Raw genomic sequence first — 14,751 nt, forward strand, 5'->3', positions numbered from 1 at the left:
TATAGCGCTTAATCCAACGGAACGACCTGTCTAAGCGCTTTACAGATATATTATTACCCCGGTCATTGAGTTCAATCAGTCATTCCCGCACACAATGTGTACACATCCTCCACTCCCTGGGGAGTATTCCAGTCAGTCGCCTGTGAGGCGCACACAGTACTGGACAAGCTAAAATGACTTTCACATCCTACCGGGTACCCATTTAGCACCTGGGTCGAGAGTGGCAAAGTGTGGATTAACACCTTGCCAAAGGACGCCAGACCGCGGTGGGATTCGAAGACACGACCCTCTGTTTACAAGGCGAGAGTCAGAACCACTACACCACGGCTACTCCACGGCTAAGATACGGGAAAGAAATAGAAGAGAGAAGAGCAGAGATTGAGAGACGAGCAAGTCGAAGAAGAACGGGCATTAATTACTTCCCAGGATACACTAGCGTATCTAAAGGGGGCAGACTGCCTCCCCCTGACGAGTTACAATCCATGCAGGGGACATACCCCTGCCCATCCCCGACGAGTCACAATTGGTCCAGGGGACTTCCCCCCCCCCCCCTCCTTGAGAAGCAAAATTAATAGTTTGTAATGTTAAAATGCAAAGCAAACCGACGTTTTTAACGTGGAGACCTCTTCTTTCTTTTTGCTTGTCATTTTTTTTCTGGTACGAAATGTCCTTTATTTGCGGCTGAAAACCTCCTTTTTTTGCTTGTCATTTTTTGGTGGACGAAATACTACATGTATATTTATAAACATAATTAAATAGTAGTAGTACAGCAGGCATCAACGATACGAAGTAATAGCAGCAAATGATGCTTATTGCAAAATAGAATTGGTTAAGAAACGGGCACGTACGTATTAAAAATAAAGATTTGTTTAAATAGGGATTCCATTGTAGGCAGATTTCTTGATTTTGTAATTGTATTTGAAGCAGCTTAGTTAACCTGAATAAATTTACAACATTCTATGCACACAATTCCAATATCTCAAGCATTGCTTCTCTCGGGATCCTGAAGCATTAATGTTTTAATTATACAAACTTCACAGTTTTCAACGTGCATAATGACTGTGTTTGATTTTGAATAGTTTTAATCATGGTTAAATGTTATGATGCTGATTGGTTATTTCATAACCCATTCGCTCGAAGCTTCTATTTTCTGGTCCCTCTCTCATCTTTATTTATAACTCTCTCTGTCTTTCTGTCTCACTCACATACACATGCATACATACACGCAAACACACCCTCTCACACTGTCCCGAATCTATAATTTCGTTCGTTCAATATACTATCAGACAAAGCTAACTATACATGTCACAAACAAATTTGAACAGATTCATTTGCATCGAGCCCGAATACGAAGTTTTTTATGAAATATTCACGTCGAGTGCCCTGCATAATTGATATGGATATAACCCTATACATTTTAATCGAACGATAGGGGAGGGTATCATCAACCACCATGCCCATCAATCCCCGGCCAATCAGAGACAAGGATTTTAGTAGCTTGTAACAAGTATCTGCAACTCCTTGCGGTCAGATGAAGAGGAGGAAAGGAAAATCCGGTAACAAATTGCTTTCCAATTATAGCAATTCAATTCAGTATGTCTTATGACAAAGTCAGACATTATTAAGGAAAAAACATAGAGCAGATATGAGATTGTAAATGTCAAATAGTGAATATAGTAACCTGAAAGGCATTTTCCGCTCGATCTATGGTGACTTCAATGGGGGGGGGGGCAAATGATTATTGTTCCATATTTTAGACTTCTAAATATCTGGGCGATCCTACTCGCGAGTGCCGTTTTGTCATTAAAATGTGCTGCACCCAACCCATGTGAGGTGAATGGGCCCCGCACAGCAAAAACTGTGGTGTTAACCGGTGTACATAGAGGACCACACTAGTTATTTTACACCGGTGTTAAATTGGTGGTGTTAGTTTTACACCTATAGGTTTTTATTACAACACCTTTTGTTGTTACGTTTACACTCTTTGGTGTTATGTTTAATCTCTAGGGTGTAATTTTAATACCTCAGGGTGTGGTCCTCTATTAACACCAATTGGTGTCAGTTTTAACACCGCAGTTTTTACAGTGCGGGGGTAATCTGCCAATTCGTCTACTGCCAACTCGTCTACTCACCACATGGTCTACTTTCATTTAGTCCAATGCCATTCCGTCCATTGAACATTTTGTCTAACAACCATTTGGTCCATTAACCATTGGTCCAATCATCACCTCATCCAATCACCATTTCGTCTCATAACCAGCTGGTCTTATTTCCATTTCATCATTTTGCACAATTTAACACTTAGTCCAATTAGACCAAATGGTGCATTATATGGACTAAATGGCCATTGAACCAATTGGTTTGTAGGCGGAATTGCATTAGACTAAATTAAAGTAGACCATGTGGTCAGTGGACGAACCAAATGATAATTGACGAGTTGGCAAAAATCCATTTAATATAAAGAAAGTTACTAAAACTTAAGTGAAAGGCGTCATAAACGAGCAGCGGTCCCATAAATACATTATGTAATATAAAATGCATAAATTTCCATTTTCTTAATGGTTCGTGATGACTTATTTTTGTTTTGTTTTACGAACGGTCTGCAATGATTTGATATGATAAAGGTATAGTAAAAAAAAATCAATTTTATGAGAAAATTATATTTCATATATTTTTACCATACGATATGTAAAAAAAAAAGCTGATCGCATATGACGTCACAAATCCAATGATTAAACTTCAAATGATTTTGTCCGGGTGAACTTCCCCTTTAATGGCGACGGAATCGAGGCCCGAGCAGTATTACAGGTGCATGATAAGTTATTCTAAATTGAAATAATTATGTCATCCATTGCACGATATGTTCTACATGCCTGTGAAAACGTTATGCAAAGATATGTTAATTGATTGATTTTATTTGATTAGCTAACAGTATAAGTGTTGTTGAGCGTTATATGACGTGTTAATAAGCAACCCTCCTTAGCTTTGCAGTGTGACGAGTGAAGGGATGTACCTAATCAGGTTTGATCAATACAGGAAATTATTTTAATATATCGCTGTAGGACATGTCGCAGACTGAGATAGAGACAGAGAAAGAGAGAGGAAGGGGGAGAGAGTGAGGGAGGGGAGAGGTGATATACTAACAAGGAGAGGGTGTGTGTGTGTGTGTGTGTGATTGTGCATTGGAAAAGGTTTTGTTTGTTTTGTTTTGTTGATGTTGTGTTTTGTTTTCGAGTGTGTTTTATTTATAAAATCTTTATTCAGATTATTATATACTTTCTAAGAATAAGCATAGAGACTTTAATTTTGTTTGTATTGTCTTGCAAAAGTTGTTGGCATGGATATACATGTATAAGATTTGTTTTATCATTATTATGGGATAACGTCTTCACTTAAAAAATCTTTCATTTTCATTTTTTACCACACAATACGGTATTATTATACAGTAAATACATGTGGAATTACGTGGTTTTTGTTATTTTTTATTTTTGTTATTGTTCAAAAAATTTATATCAAAATGTATATGATTTCATTCGTTAATGCTGTATACGTGTACTTTACTTTAATTTGTATACATGTATTTGATTGATTACCCTTGTATGTATGAAAAATATGATAGTATCTGAATAAAGGCTTTAAAAAGAGGGGAAAATGGTTAGGGTCGGTGCGTCTGGGTATGCCACGCAGAGAGAGACGAGGAAATTGGTTGGATTAACGCACGGACATAGAGAGAAAGAGAGAGTGTAAAAAAATGAAGTCAGAAAGGAAGAGGGGGAATCGAGAGAGAGAGAGAGAAGTTATGTGTGTTAATATGTAATGAACATGATACACAGCAAAAACTGTGGTGTCAACATGTGTACATAGAGGACCGCACCAGTTATTTTACACCGGTGTTAAATTGGTGGTGTTTATAGTTTAACAAATATAGGTGTTATTACAACACCTCTGGTTGTTACATTTACTCTCTTTGGTGTGATGTTCAATCTCTAGGGTGTTATTTGAACACCTCAGGGTGTGGTCCTCTATTAACACCAATTGGTGTCAGTTTTAACACCACAGTTTTTACAGTGTAAATTCACAAAAGGGGGGTGGCTAGGGGAATGAGATAAGGGGTATATTGATATATTGGACAGTTGAAGATGCCCTTCACTGGGATGGTTTGAAGTCAGTAAGACTATAACTGTCATGTCTAATGGCGGATTACTGATTTGGCTTTTTTATACAATACTTATCAATTCGAAGGCTGGAAATATTCTAATATAAGTGATAACCTTAAACCTAGGTCAGCACAAATCACAATTTATCGCGCGCCATTGGAAGTAAAATAAATTTCAAAATGTAGTGGATGGTTTCTAACAAAAAAGCTTTACGATGAAACGGGAAAAAATGCAAAATGTTTATTGGTATATAAAATGGTTTTCAGAAAAATATCAGTCGTTATTATTATTGAATAGATAAGATGAAAGCTAGACATTTAATGGGATGCTTTAGTTTGAACCTAAACTCGCGTTAACTTATGAACTTTATTCATCTCATCAAAAATCCTCATTAATGTTATTAATAAAAACAAATAACGATTATACTTATCTTCAATACGGCCACAACAAACGGGTAAATAAGAATTTCAGAATAATGAAATTTAATGGAATAGATAAATACGATTTAAATTTCATTTTAGTGTTTTCAGTTATCCTATTAAGCGCCTATATATTGCTTTTACAATATATTTTATTATTGTTATTGTAATCATCACTATTATCAACAACATCATTATAAATGTTAATAATGATAACGAGAACAACAATAATGATAAAAAAGTATTATTAATGATAAAAGATAGTTAGTATGATTGCATAATTGCACTGCAAGAATACTGGTGTTTCTTTAACACCAGCTCTTTGTCTACATATCAGAAAACGACAAAGAGGTGTTGAGAGACAACCACTTCCGCTATCACCAGATGAGCATTTAAACAACACTAATCAGCGTGAAACTAATATTGGTGTGATTATGAATTGGTGTTGATTTAACACTTTGCTGGTGTTACCCAATATAGTTATCCGGCTGGTGTTAAATCAGTGCAGTGTGTAATCAAGTTAAATATAGGTGCTAAAGGAATATGGATGCGTCGGCGAGGAAAATGCCGAATCAAGGTTAATCTGTCTAATTTGAAATTGAAACCTTATTTTTTGAGGTCCATTGCTACACTCCATCAGGTAAGATCTTCCTTCAAATTAACTTTGTGCTCCATGTCAATCTCACCAACATCCCTTACTCTATTATTATGATCAGGGGCGAACCCAGGATTCTCCAAGGGGGGGGGAGGCACATTTTCCTATTTGAAATTTGAAAGCCCCCTCCCCCCCCCAAAAAAAAAGGGGGGTTCATCTAAAATTGAAGGTCATGTTTTCCGCGAAAAATTGGGCCAGAGAAAAAAATCCTCATTTTCAAAGAGGAGAGGGCACACTTGGGTTAAAACGGCATATTTTAATTCAAGAATTTTGACTTTGGCTCTCAAAGGAGAGGGGCGGATGTGCCCCCCCCCCCGGATCCGCCACTGATTATGCTGGTTTATGAACTGCTTAAAGTGTGTGTACAGTATGTAGGTGGCTGTAATAAATCCGTTTGGTCGTAGGTAATCTTGTGAGTCAGTTTGGGAATCAGAAAAGGATTCAGAGGAAACCCCCCTATGATGAGTCAATTAATTGACCGTCCTATGGACGATGGAGATATCAGGAGTTGCCCCGAATAGAATCGACCCCCTTTCTACATTTTCTTTTTCACCTGTTCGCTGTCGCCTTTCCTTCTTCACAAATTTCATTATTAAACTAATGTTTATTGCTACAAAAAGGTAAATTTACTTTACATTATTAGTACTTTTATTCACTACTTCTTACTCTTCTCGATTTCCTCCCTACCTTCTTTCCTAGTATACTTAATATGGAAAAAAAATCTATAGGTTTATCTAGTAAGACCGCATCTATAAATTATGTTAGACTTGAGCCACCGTGCTTTTTCGCTAATAAATATATTAACATGTCTGACCAAAGATATCGTTCTTTTTTTTCAAAGCTCGGTAGTTAAAAAAAATCTTTCTCTGAAAGTTCCAAAAGTTTCAGTTTTGATTTTCTTACATGATAGTAGAGGCAACCATAGCAATAGAATTCTACCTTTATCGCTCTCTACTATTTGCTGTATTCGTTGCAGTCTTGTAATAATTTTTCTTGGTAAGTACATGTACCTTGCGTTCCCCCAGATATACCTTGAAGTATATCATCATGACTCATTCATGTATGGGAGTGAATTGGATTGAGACAAGGACACACTTAATATAAACTACAGCACGAAGGGCATGAGACAAATGAGGGGGGGGGGGTGAGATTGGGTGGAAATGAGAAAGGATGAAAGGAGAGTGTCGGGGTTAGGGAACGTGTAACAAGCAGTGATACGTAGGGACGATGGGGAGGGAGGGGGCATTCACACCCCACACGGTTACAAAGATAGAAAGAGGAGAAAGAATGGTGGGGATTACTCTTAACTATAGATAATGTATATATATATATATATATATATATATATATATATATATATATATATATATATATATATATATATATATATATATATATATATATATACATATATATATATATGTGTGTGTGTGTATGTCTATATATATATATATATATATATATATATATATATGTATATATATATATTTATTATTATTTGTTTTTGTTGGAAACAGCCGTCACTTATCTATCTTCTTTCTCTATGAATATGTTATAATAGATAAATGAATGGTTTAATTGATTGAAAATAAATAAAATGGATAAAGGGGAAAATATATGAATTGATAAATAGATAAACCCCTATATCCGACAAGTCTAACATTTCTCTATTGTTACCATCGTATAACCAAGAAGTTGTCCTTAAGGTTTCCCTGTATGCATGCACTCCATGGGACACTTTTTTTTTCAAGTTTGAATTATTTTTTGTTTCATTTTCATAGTTTTGAAATTTTACTAACAATTCATAAAATTATACAAATTTATGCGGCAAATCGACAGTCGGTGCTAAAATGATTTTAAAAAGGGCATTAAGTGAATTTGCTTGATCTATATGGAACTGAAATAAAACCAATATGATCTACTTCCAGGAAATGGGAATTTGTACAGCACTAATATATTGACATGATTAAGGAAATGTGAGATTTAATTTCACTGTATTATGTTAATTTGCATTTTTACTGTATTTCGTTGGATAAGCCATTTCAGCATAGTATACAGTGTTCCAAACCTAGTAAACCCCACCTCAAAATGCACTCCAAAATGATGAATGTTGAAAAAGGCAACACTGCGATGTTCTGCGAGCCCCAAAACAAACCTTATTTGATGTATATAGTATCTCATCATCCGACTTAACAGAAAAATATCTTAAACCTAGACTTGGAACGCCTTAGGTATGTTCAATTTATGATTTGTTTTCAGCAGCTCTGTACCTCTATAACCCATTTCTCCTAATACCATGTTGTCTGATACCTGCCCTTATCCCTCACCTCCTGTCTAAGAATCACGCACAATGATGCTTAACCTGCTCACATGGTGAATGTCTGAACAAGGTTTTATAGATAAACCATTAATAGTATTAAATCAGAATGAATTTCACTATTCCATTAGATACAAGAATGTCAAAGATGTTAAGCAACGCTTTTTTAGACTGTCACTCTAACAACTACCGTTTAAACTTTTAAACATGTTTCAAAAGTTTAAAATATTGCTTAAAAGTTTAAGCAATAGCTGTAAGATTGACGGGCTTAAAAGGCGTTGGTTAACCCCTTTAAACAGCGTTTAGGACCTGTTTCACTTCGATGGTAATGAATTTGGTAATTGGAGAAAACAAACTTCAATTACCAATGATAAAGCTGATTGATAGATTTAAACCAAAGATACATTCTTTTAAAAAAATGTCCATTCAACATTTAAGCTTCAATTATTTGTAAATCTTCGACTTTGAATCTTGAATGATTCTTTAAGAATAATGGTCTACTTTAAGTTCTACATCATTCAGTAATTGGAGTAAAAGAAATAATCAATTGTCTTACGATGGGTCAAACGTTGTGGAATGACATTCGATCCTTCGTAAGACAAATGAATATTTCTTCTACTCCATCATGTCCATCTATCGCCACGATGGACCTCTTCCACATCATTACTCAGTAATTGTCCAATCTTTTCTTGAGTCTCATTATGATCAGGCCCTACAAATCATGAACTTGCTTGTCTAAAGCTCTAAACTTTGACATCACAATGACGAGACATGACGTCACAATGGCAATTTCCGTGATAGTTATCTTTTTTTCTTGGCGGTGCAACTTTGGTCAAAACTCTATATGATCTTTGCTTGTTAAATACTTTGATATTCCGACAACTGATTCCGTATTTTCGCGACAATATCTTAAGTTGTTGAATTTCCTCGCTCATTCGCTTGCGCTATGCCGAAATATATATGAATCAATACAATACCACGAATAATCACTGTCGAAAATAAGAAAAGGAATCGCTGATAATAGTAATCGTATACACAATCACAATTGATATGCATACATTCCGCTATGCTTAATAATCAATATGCGAGTATTCTATTATGTTTCTTAGTAAATTCATTACTTGTATTTATTTATTGTTTTTAATTAATTAACAATGTAATAAACAATCATAGATTGACAGCAACAAGTTTTTAAGATTGATTTATTCATTTTCGATTTTATCTATAGAAAAAAATTAACTGAACCTAAATGTACAATTCTTCTGTTGGAGAAGAGAGGATGAAATAAAGGGGGAACATGACTTGATAAATTCTCCGAAAAAAAAGTTAATACACTTTACGATAAAGTCGAAAGAAAAATAACTATAAAAAAGTGAAATATAACGATTATTAAAAGAGAGAAACTCACCTCCTTTACAGGGATAAGGCAAACATCCGACGACTTATCCTTTTTAGGGTCCTGTTCTACGGAAAATACCGTTGGCTTCACCATGTTTGAGAACTTACTATGTCCCCGACAAATTCAAATAATCGTACAATCGATTAATTCCAAACAGTGCAATAGTTTCTTCTATCAACCAGCCGCTACGATATGTGCTACGTATGACAATTCATTGCTGTACATGCATCGCAGGGGGTACACAAGAACTCTATGATAGGTGCATAGTTCGTAGCATTAGACATGTTAGACGTTGCTGGGATCAGTGAAAAAGTACCAGGGTACCTTCTTAGCATCGAATGCTAGTCTGATTTTCAGTCAGGTTTCAAGTCGAGTGCAATGATACAAGATGAGTATTTCTAAACACTGTAGAGTTCATTTGGTCTCAGTCTTCATCATCTTATTCTACATCGCTGCTGATTAGTTTTTCGCTTGTACTTTTTCGTTTTGTTAAATCTTAGTATAACTTTATGGCACATTTTGGAGGCCCTAATATTTAATATGTTTCCAATATATATATAATTTTTGGATTACATATATGGCAAAACATTTGCACTGGAAGTCCGCAGAGTCATCAGATATATGATTTTTTTATCCTATATATGCCATTGCCCTGTTGTACAAAGAGTTACGATTGATCCAATAAATCGCAACTATGGACGGCCAGCAACGTCAACATCTATAATGCATGTTTGTTCAAAATATTTTCTAGCTGTGATGTATATTCATGCATTCATTGTTTTCTTGAAAATTCACTGCGCTTCTCTTTGCATAAAAAGGACATTGTGCAAATTTTCGTAGAAAAAAATATGACACTGACGGATTTCCATTAGAGTTACGATTGATCGGTTCGATCGTAACTCTTTGTACAACAGTATTGACACGTAAATTCTCTTTGAAATATATATTACTGTACAAATTATCGATTTTAGGTCAAACTGAAACTTCCCAATTAGACTAGATCGACTAATCAATTAATTATTATTGAATTAATTTTGAAATGAATAGTCTTAATCTTGTAAAATATGTATTCATCCCTGGCGTAAATTCTTGCGTCACACCTATTGTACGAGGGTGGAACAATAGATTATCCTCCCTGGACAATAGGTGCGACGCGAGGATTTACGCCAGTGGTATTCGTTATTAAATGACACGAAATCCCAATATTTCATTCAAACATCTAAATATAAAAAAGACGGGTAGCCGGCAGAGACAGGAAAATTCAGAGTATATTTTTCAGTCTTCAAACAAGTTAACTAGAGTTCGAATTTGATGAAAATTTTTTTCAATTCATAGCTTCTTTGTAGGTTATCACTGAAGTTTTAGAATTAGGCTCAGAAAAAAACTGTTGGGGTTTAAACAAGCTTTTAAAATCTCTGGTCGTAGTTCTACCTAACCAAATTTGAAGAAAAACAATCTGAAAACCTCGAAAAGGTTGGATTTTAGAGACTGTAGATCTCGGTTGGAAGGAGGGTACCACGCACCAACGACGAGGGACGAGTCACTCGACAAACGGATGGATGAGTAAGTGAGGATCGCTTAGTTACCTCGGGATTGGGAAGGGGGCTTGGAAGGGTAACATACAAAACATCTTCACGTATTGGGAAGGAGTGTAGGATGGGTAGCAGGGAGGATTGGGAAGTAAGCAAAGAGGGGCAACAGAGAGGATATATTCAACGATTGAAAGGAGGTTGAGGGGGAGGGGAACAGGTAGAATATCTTCAAGCATCGGGAAGGGGACTTGGAGGGGTAGGAGGTGGCTAGGAGGGGTAATAGAGAAAATATCTTTAAAGATTTAAATGGGGGGTTTAAAGGGGTATCACAGTGTTTTCAAGGATTTGAAAGGGTGCCTGGAGAGTTAAAAGAGAGAATATCTTCAAGCACTCGGGAGGGGTAACAGAATATATTCAAGGGTTTGAAAGAGCTAGGGCCTGGAGGGGGTAACAGACAGAATATCTTCAAGCATTGGGGAGGAGACTTGGAGGGGTAACATACAGAATATCTTCAAGGGTTGGGGAGGAGACTTGGAGGGGTAACATACAGAATATCTTCAAGGATTGGGGAGGAGACTTGGAGGGGTAACATACAGAATATCTTCAAGGATTGGGGAGGAGACTTGGAGGGGTAACATATAGAATATCTTCAAGGGTTGGGGAGGAGACTTGGAGGGGTAACATACAGAATATCTTCAAGGATTGGGGAGGAGACTTGGAGGGGTAACATACAGAATATCTTCAAGGGTTGGGGAGGAGACTTGGAGGGGTAACATACAGAATATCTTCAAGGATTGGGGAGGGTACCTGGAGGGGTAGCATACAAAAATGTCTTTGGTAATTTGGAGGGGACTTGGAGGGGTAACATACAGAATATCTTCAAGGATTGGGGAGGAGACTTGGAGGGGTAACATACAGAATATCTTCAAGGGTTGGGGAGGAGACTTGGAGGGGTAACATACAGAATATCTTCAAGGATTTTAAGGGGATTTGGAAAGACAACAGACAAAATATCTTCAAGGATTTTGAGTTGTGTATTTGGAGGGGCAACCGCATAGCGAAAACTATGTTGTTGCCCCTCCGCGTATATAAAAAAATTATTAAACAAGGCATTTTAGCAGATAAATACATGCCATATTTCTTCGCTCTCTAATGTCGACCCGATGCAAACGGGGAGAGCATTTGCCTTGTTGCCCTCTCCGGGCTTTGCCCAAAGGAATACTGTACGAAAGAGTACAGAGTGCAATACTGGCTATATTTCAGTTGGTGCACTTGCGCAATAGAAGCCGATTTTGATCTATCAATGCATTGTAGATTTTGCGCGGCACAGCCAGTGCCTACACATTCCAGCAAATCAAACTCATGCGCAATATTTTTACGTATGAATTGCGTATGTGCCCGACATGCACGATCGCCGACTGCGCCATACCAATTACGTCGGAATTACTAAGCAAGGATTTCTTCACCAAGTTACTTTGATAATAAACTGATTTCACAAGTAGTGATAAGCAAACAGGCATATAAATTGTTTTCAATAATAGCTTTGATTACGCATTTTCCATATGTAGGTAATTATACTAATATTGACTCTTCTTTTATCTATTCTTTCGGGGGAAAAACAACATATATATTGTCCTTAAACATATTTTTGAAAGTGGATGCTGATATAACAGATTATTGCATTTTTTTTAAATAGTAGAAGTAGACGTGTTACATAACAACTGGCAGTGTAATTTTCTTATGCTAAGTCACATTGACTGCAAACCAACCACAGATATTAAGGTGCATCTAGTTGAAAATAAATTTCCCATATGTTGTAAAGTTTTGAACAATCGATTATTCTGAAATTCAATCTACTGAACGAGTTTTTTTTTTACCCTACTTATGTCATACTATGATGTCTCCATTAATATCGTAATCTTTAAGATAAAAAGAAAGTACTTGCAGCAAACAATTAAAAATGCAATAATCAGTTAATATATTAGCATCCACTTTCAAAAAGACATCCTCTCGAGTCTCGATCATTAGCAAACAGACTCCACAAAGCAAGTAAGCGGCGGGGTACAAATCCATGAATCAAACGCACAAAGCGCCCATACGCGCCCACAAACGTGAAATAGTCAGAAATATATACATGAGTGACACTGCCAGTTGATCTGTAACACTCCTACTATTTTATTAATGCAATAATCAATTATATCAACATCCACTTTGAAAAAGGCATCCTCTCGACCATTAGCAAACAGAGTCAAGAAAGCAAGTATAACCACCGCGGTACAGATCCGTGAATAAAACGCACAACGCGCGCACATGTGCGTGCAGACGTGAAATAGTCGGAAATATATACATGGATGACAATGCCAGCTGTTCTATAACACTTCTGCTTCTACTATTTTATTAATGCAATAATCAATTGTATCAACATCCACTTTCAAACGACGTCCTCTTGATCATTAACAAACATACCCCACAAAGCAAGTAACCACCATGGTACAGATCTCAAACGCACAACGCGCGCACACGCGCGTGCAAACGTGAAATAGTCGGAAATATATATATCATGCCAATAAGTCGTGTTGAAAAGATGACACGTACTAAGTCGAGTAATTGCTGTAGATGAGCTTCAACAAGCTGCGGATATTAAGCAGTCGTTCTTAGATTATTGTCATTTATCACGTTCCGCAGGGTGATGACTGGTGTTCAGCTTCTCTGTAACCATGGAAACCAGTGTAATAGATGGTATTTTGATTTACAGACTTACAGAGTGTTTACATCTGGGACTGTAGGGGTAAGTTTTGTTAAAAATGTAATTTTCATATCTAAAAATGTATATATTAACTTTTTTGTGCTTATTTGTTTTTCTTTGGCCAAATATTGAAATAACTTAGATTATGGACCGACTTTATAGCTCGTTTCAACTTATGCGTTAATGTCAACTACAAATGAAACCCTTCTTTTAAAAAAAGCATATAACCAGTGAATCAGTATCAATAATTGAAGCATGTCTGGATTATATAAAGAGAACGCGAATTATCTGAAATTTTGTCCATTTTCAAAAAGCAGATTCATCGTAAATAAAGAGATAAGATACTATTTAGAGTATAGTAAACCCCAAAGACAGTGCTACGTTTAGTTATTTTTTTTTAAATCACGGTAATAAAGAAATCCATGGTTTTGGTTAAGTCACGCGCACTTTACGCTCTGACCTTCATTTATTTAATTCCCTTTTCTGGGGGGGGGGTATTTGGAATCATTTGGCAAGCTAATAATGATTACATATTTTGGACCATATTTCACCCTTGATAACTATCAAGAAAACACCTTAAAATAAGGCAGAGTTCTCCACTACTCCCAAATACATCACATCTTTCAATTTATACAATCCAACAATTCAAATTTTGATAACAGAAATAGCCCCCCCCCCCCCCAATCGTGTATGATTTTGAGAAAACGTTATTCAATAATCAGTATCACCGTAGTACACTTTCTGGTTTTCGCTAAATATAGCATATGAATGGTTTTGATTTATGATAAATGTAAACAATTTTATATATATATTTGTTAGGGGGCTGATTTTACCAACTGATCATATGTAATGTGCACTGGATTTATGTTGTGTTCGATAATAATAGTAGGTATTAAAGCTTCATGAGTCTTTTTTGAGGAGGGTAATCTTTCATACGTGGAACTGATACGTATCATTTTACGTACGAGTTTTTGGAGATTAAGCCCGCTCAGGGGGGTAATTAGAGGCTTATTCCAACCAATGGCGAACTAACTTTTATATTCCCGCCCATAAACAAGCAAGGTTTAGGTTGTTAGAGATTCATGTATAAATGTGAAGACTTAGGAGATTATTTTATTTATTTAGCGTATGAATTACCAGTAATGCATAACATAGTTTGAGTCATAAAATATTTTGATAAGTTTTTCTTGTGCGTATGTGCGTGCGGGTTTCAGTGTGTAGATTGGTATGTGTGGGTATGTGTGTGTGTGTGTGTGTAGACATACTTTAGTTTTGGGGAAAGGAGGGAACGGGTGTATTTGGAGGTGGGTTTGATAATATTATTAGGTTTTTGTCTCACCTGCGACGCAAAGTGAGACTATAGGCGCCGCTTTTCCGGCGGCGCCGTCAACATCAAATCTTAACCTGAGGTTAAGTTTTTGAAATGACATCATAACTTAGAAAGTATTCGGACCTAGTTCATGAAACTTGGCCATAAGGTTAATCAAGTATTACTGAACATCCTATTAGAGTTTCATGTCACATGA

The 14,751-nt window shown here is 36.3% G+C and overlaps 1 protein-coding gene across 1 annotated transcript in view; it reads right to left on the reverse strand.

Annotated features, from left to right (window-relative positions):
* LOC121417157 overlaps positions 1 to 9,216 on the reverse strand; it is a 30,647-nt gene extending 21,431 nt beyond the window's left edge. Inside the window, exon 1 of the mRNA XM_041610748.1 lies at positions 8,957 to 9,216. Coding sequence (XP_041466682.1) covers positions 8,957 to 9,040 — 84 coding nt within the window. The 5' untranslated portion in view covers positions 9,041 to 9,216. The remainder of the gene's footprint in view (positions 1 to 8,956) is intronic.
* Between the last annotated feature and the right edge of the window lie 5,535 nt (positions 9,217 to 14,751).

This window comes from Lytechinus variegatus, chromosome 6, assembly GCF_018143015.1.
Source record: "Lytechinus variegatus isolate NC3 chromosome 6, Lvar_3.0, whole genome shotgun sequence".
In the NCBI taxonomy this organism is placed as follows: domain Eukaryota; kingdom Metazoa; phylum Echinodermata; class Echinoidea; order Temnopleuroida; family Toxopneustidae; genus Lytechinus; species Lytechinus variegatus.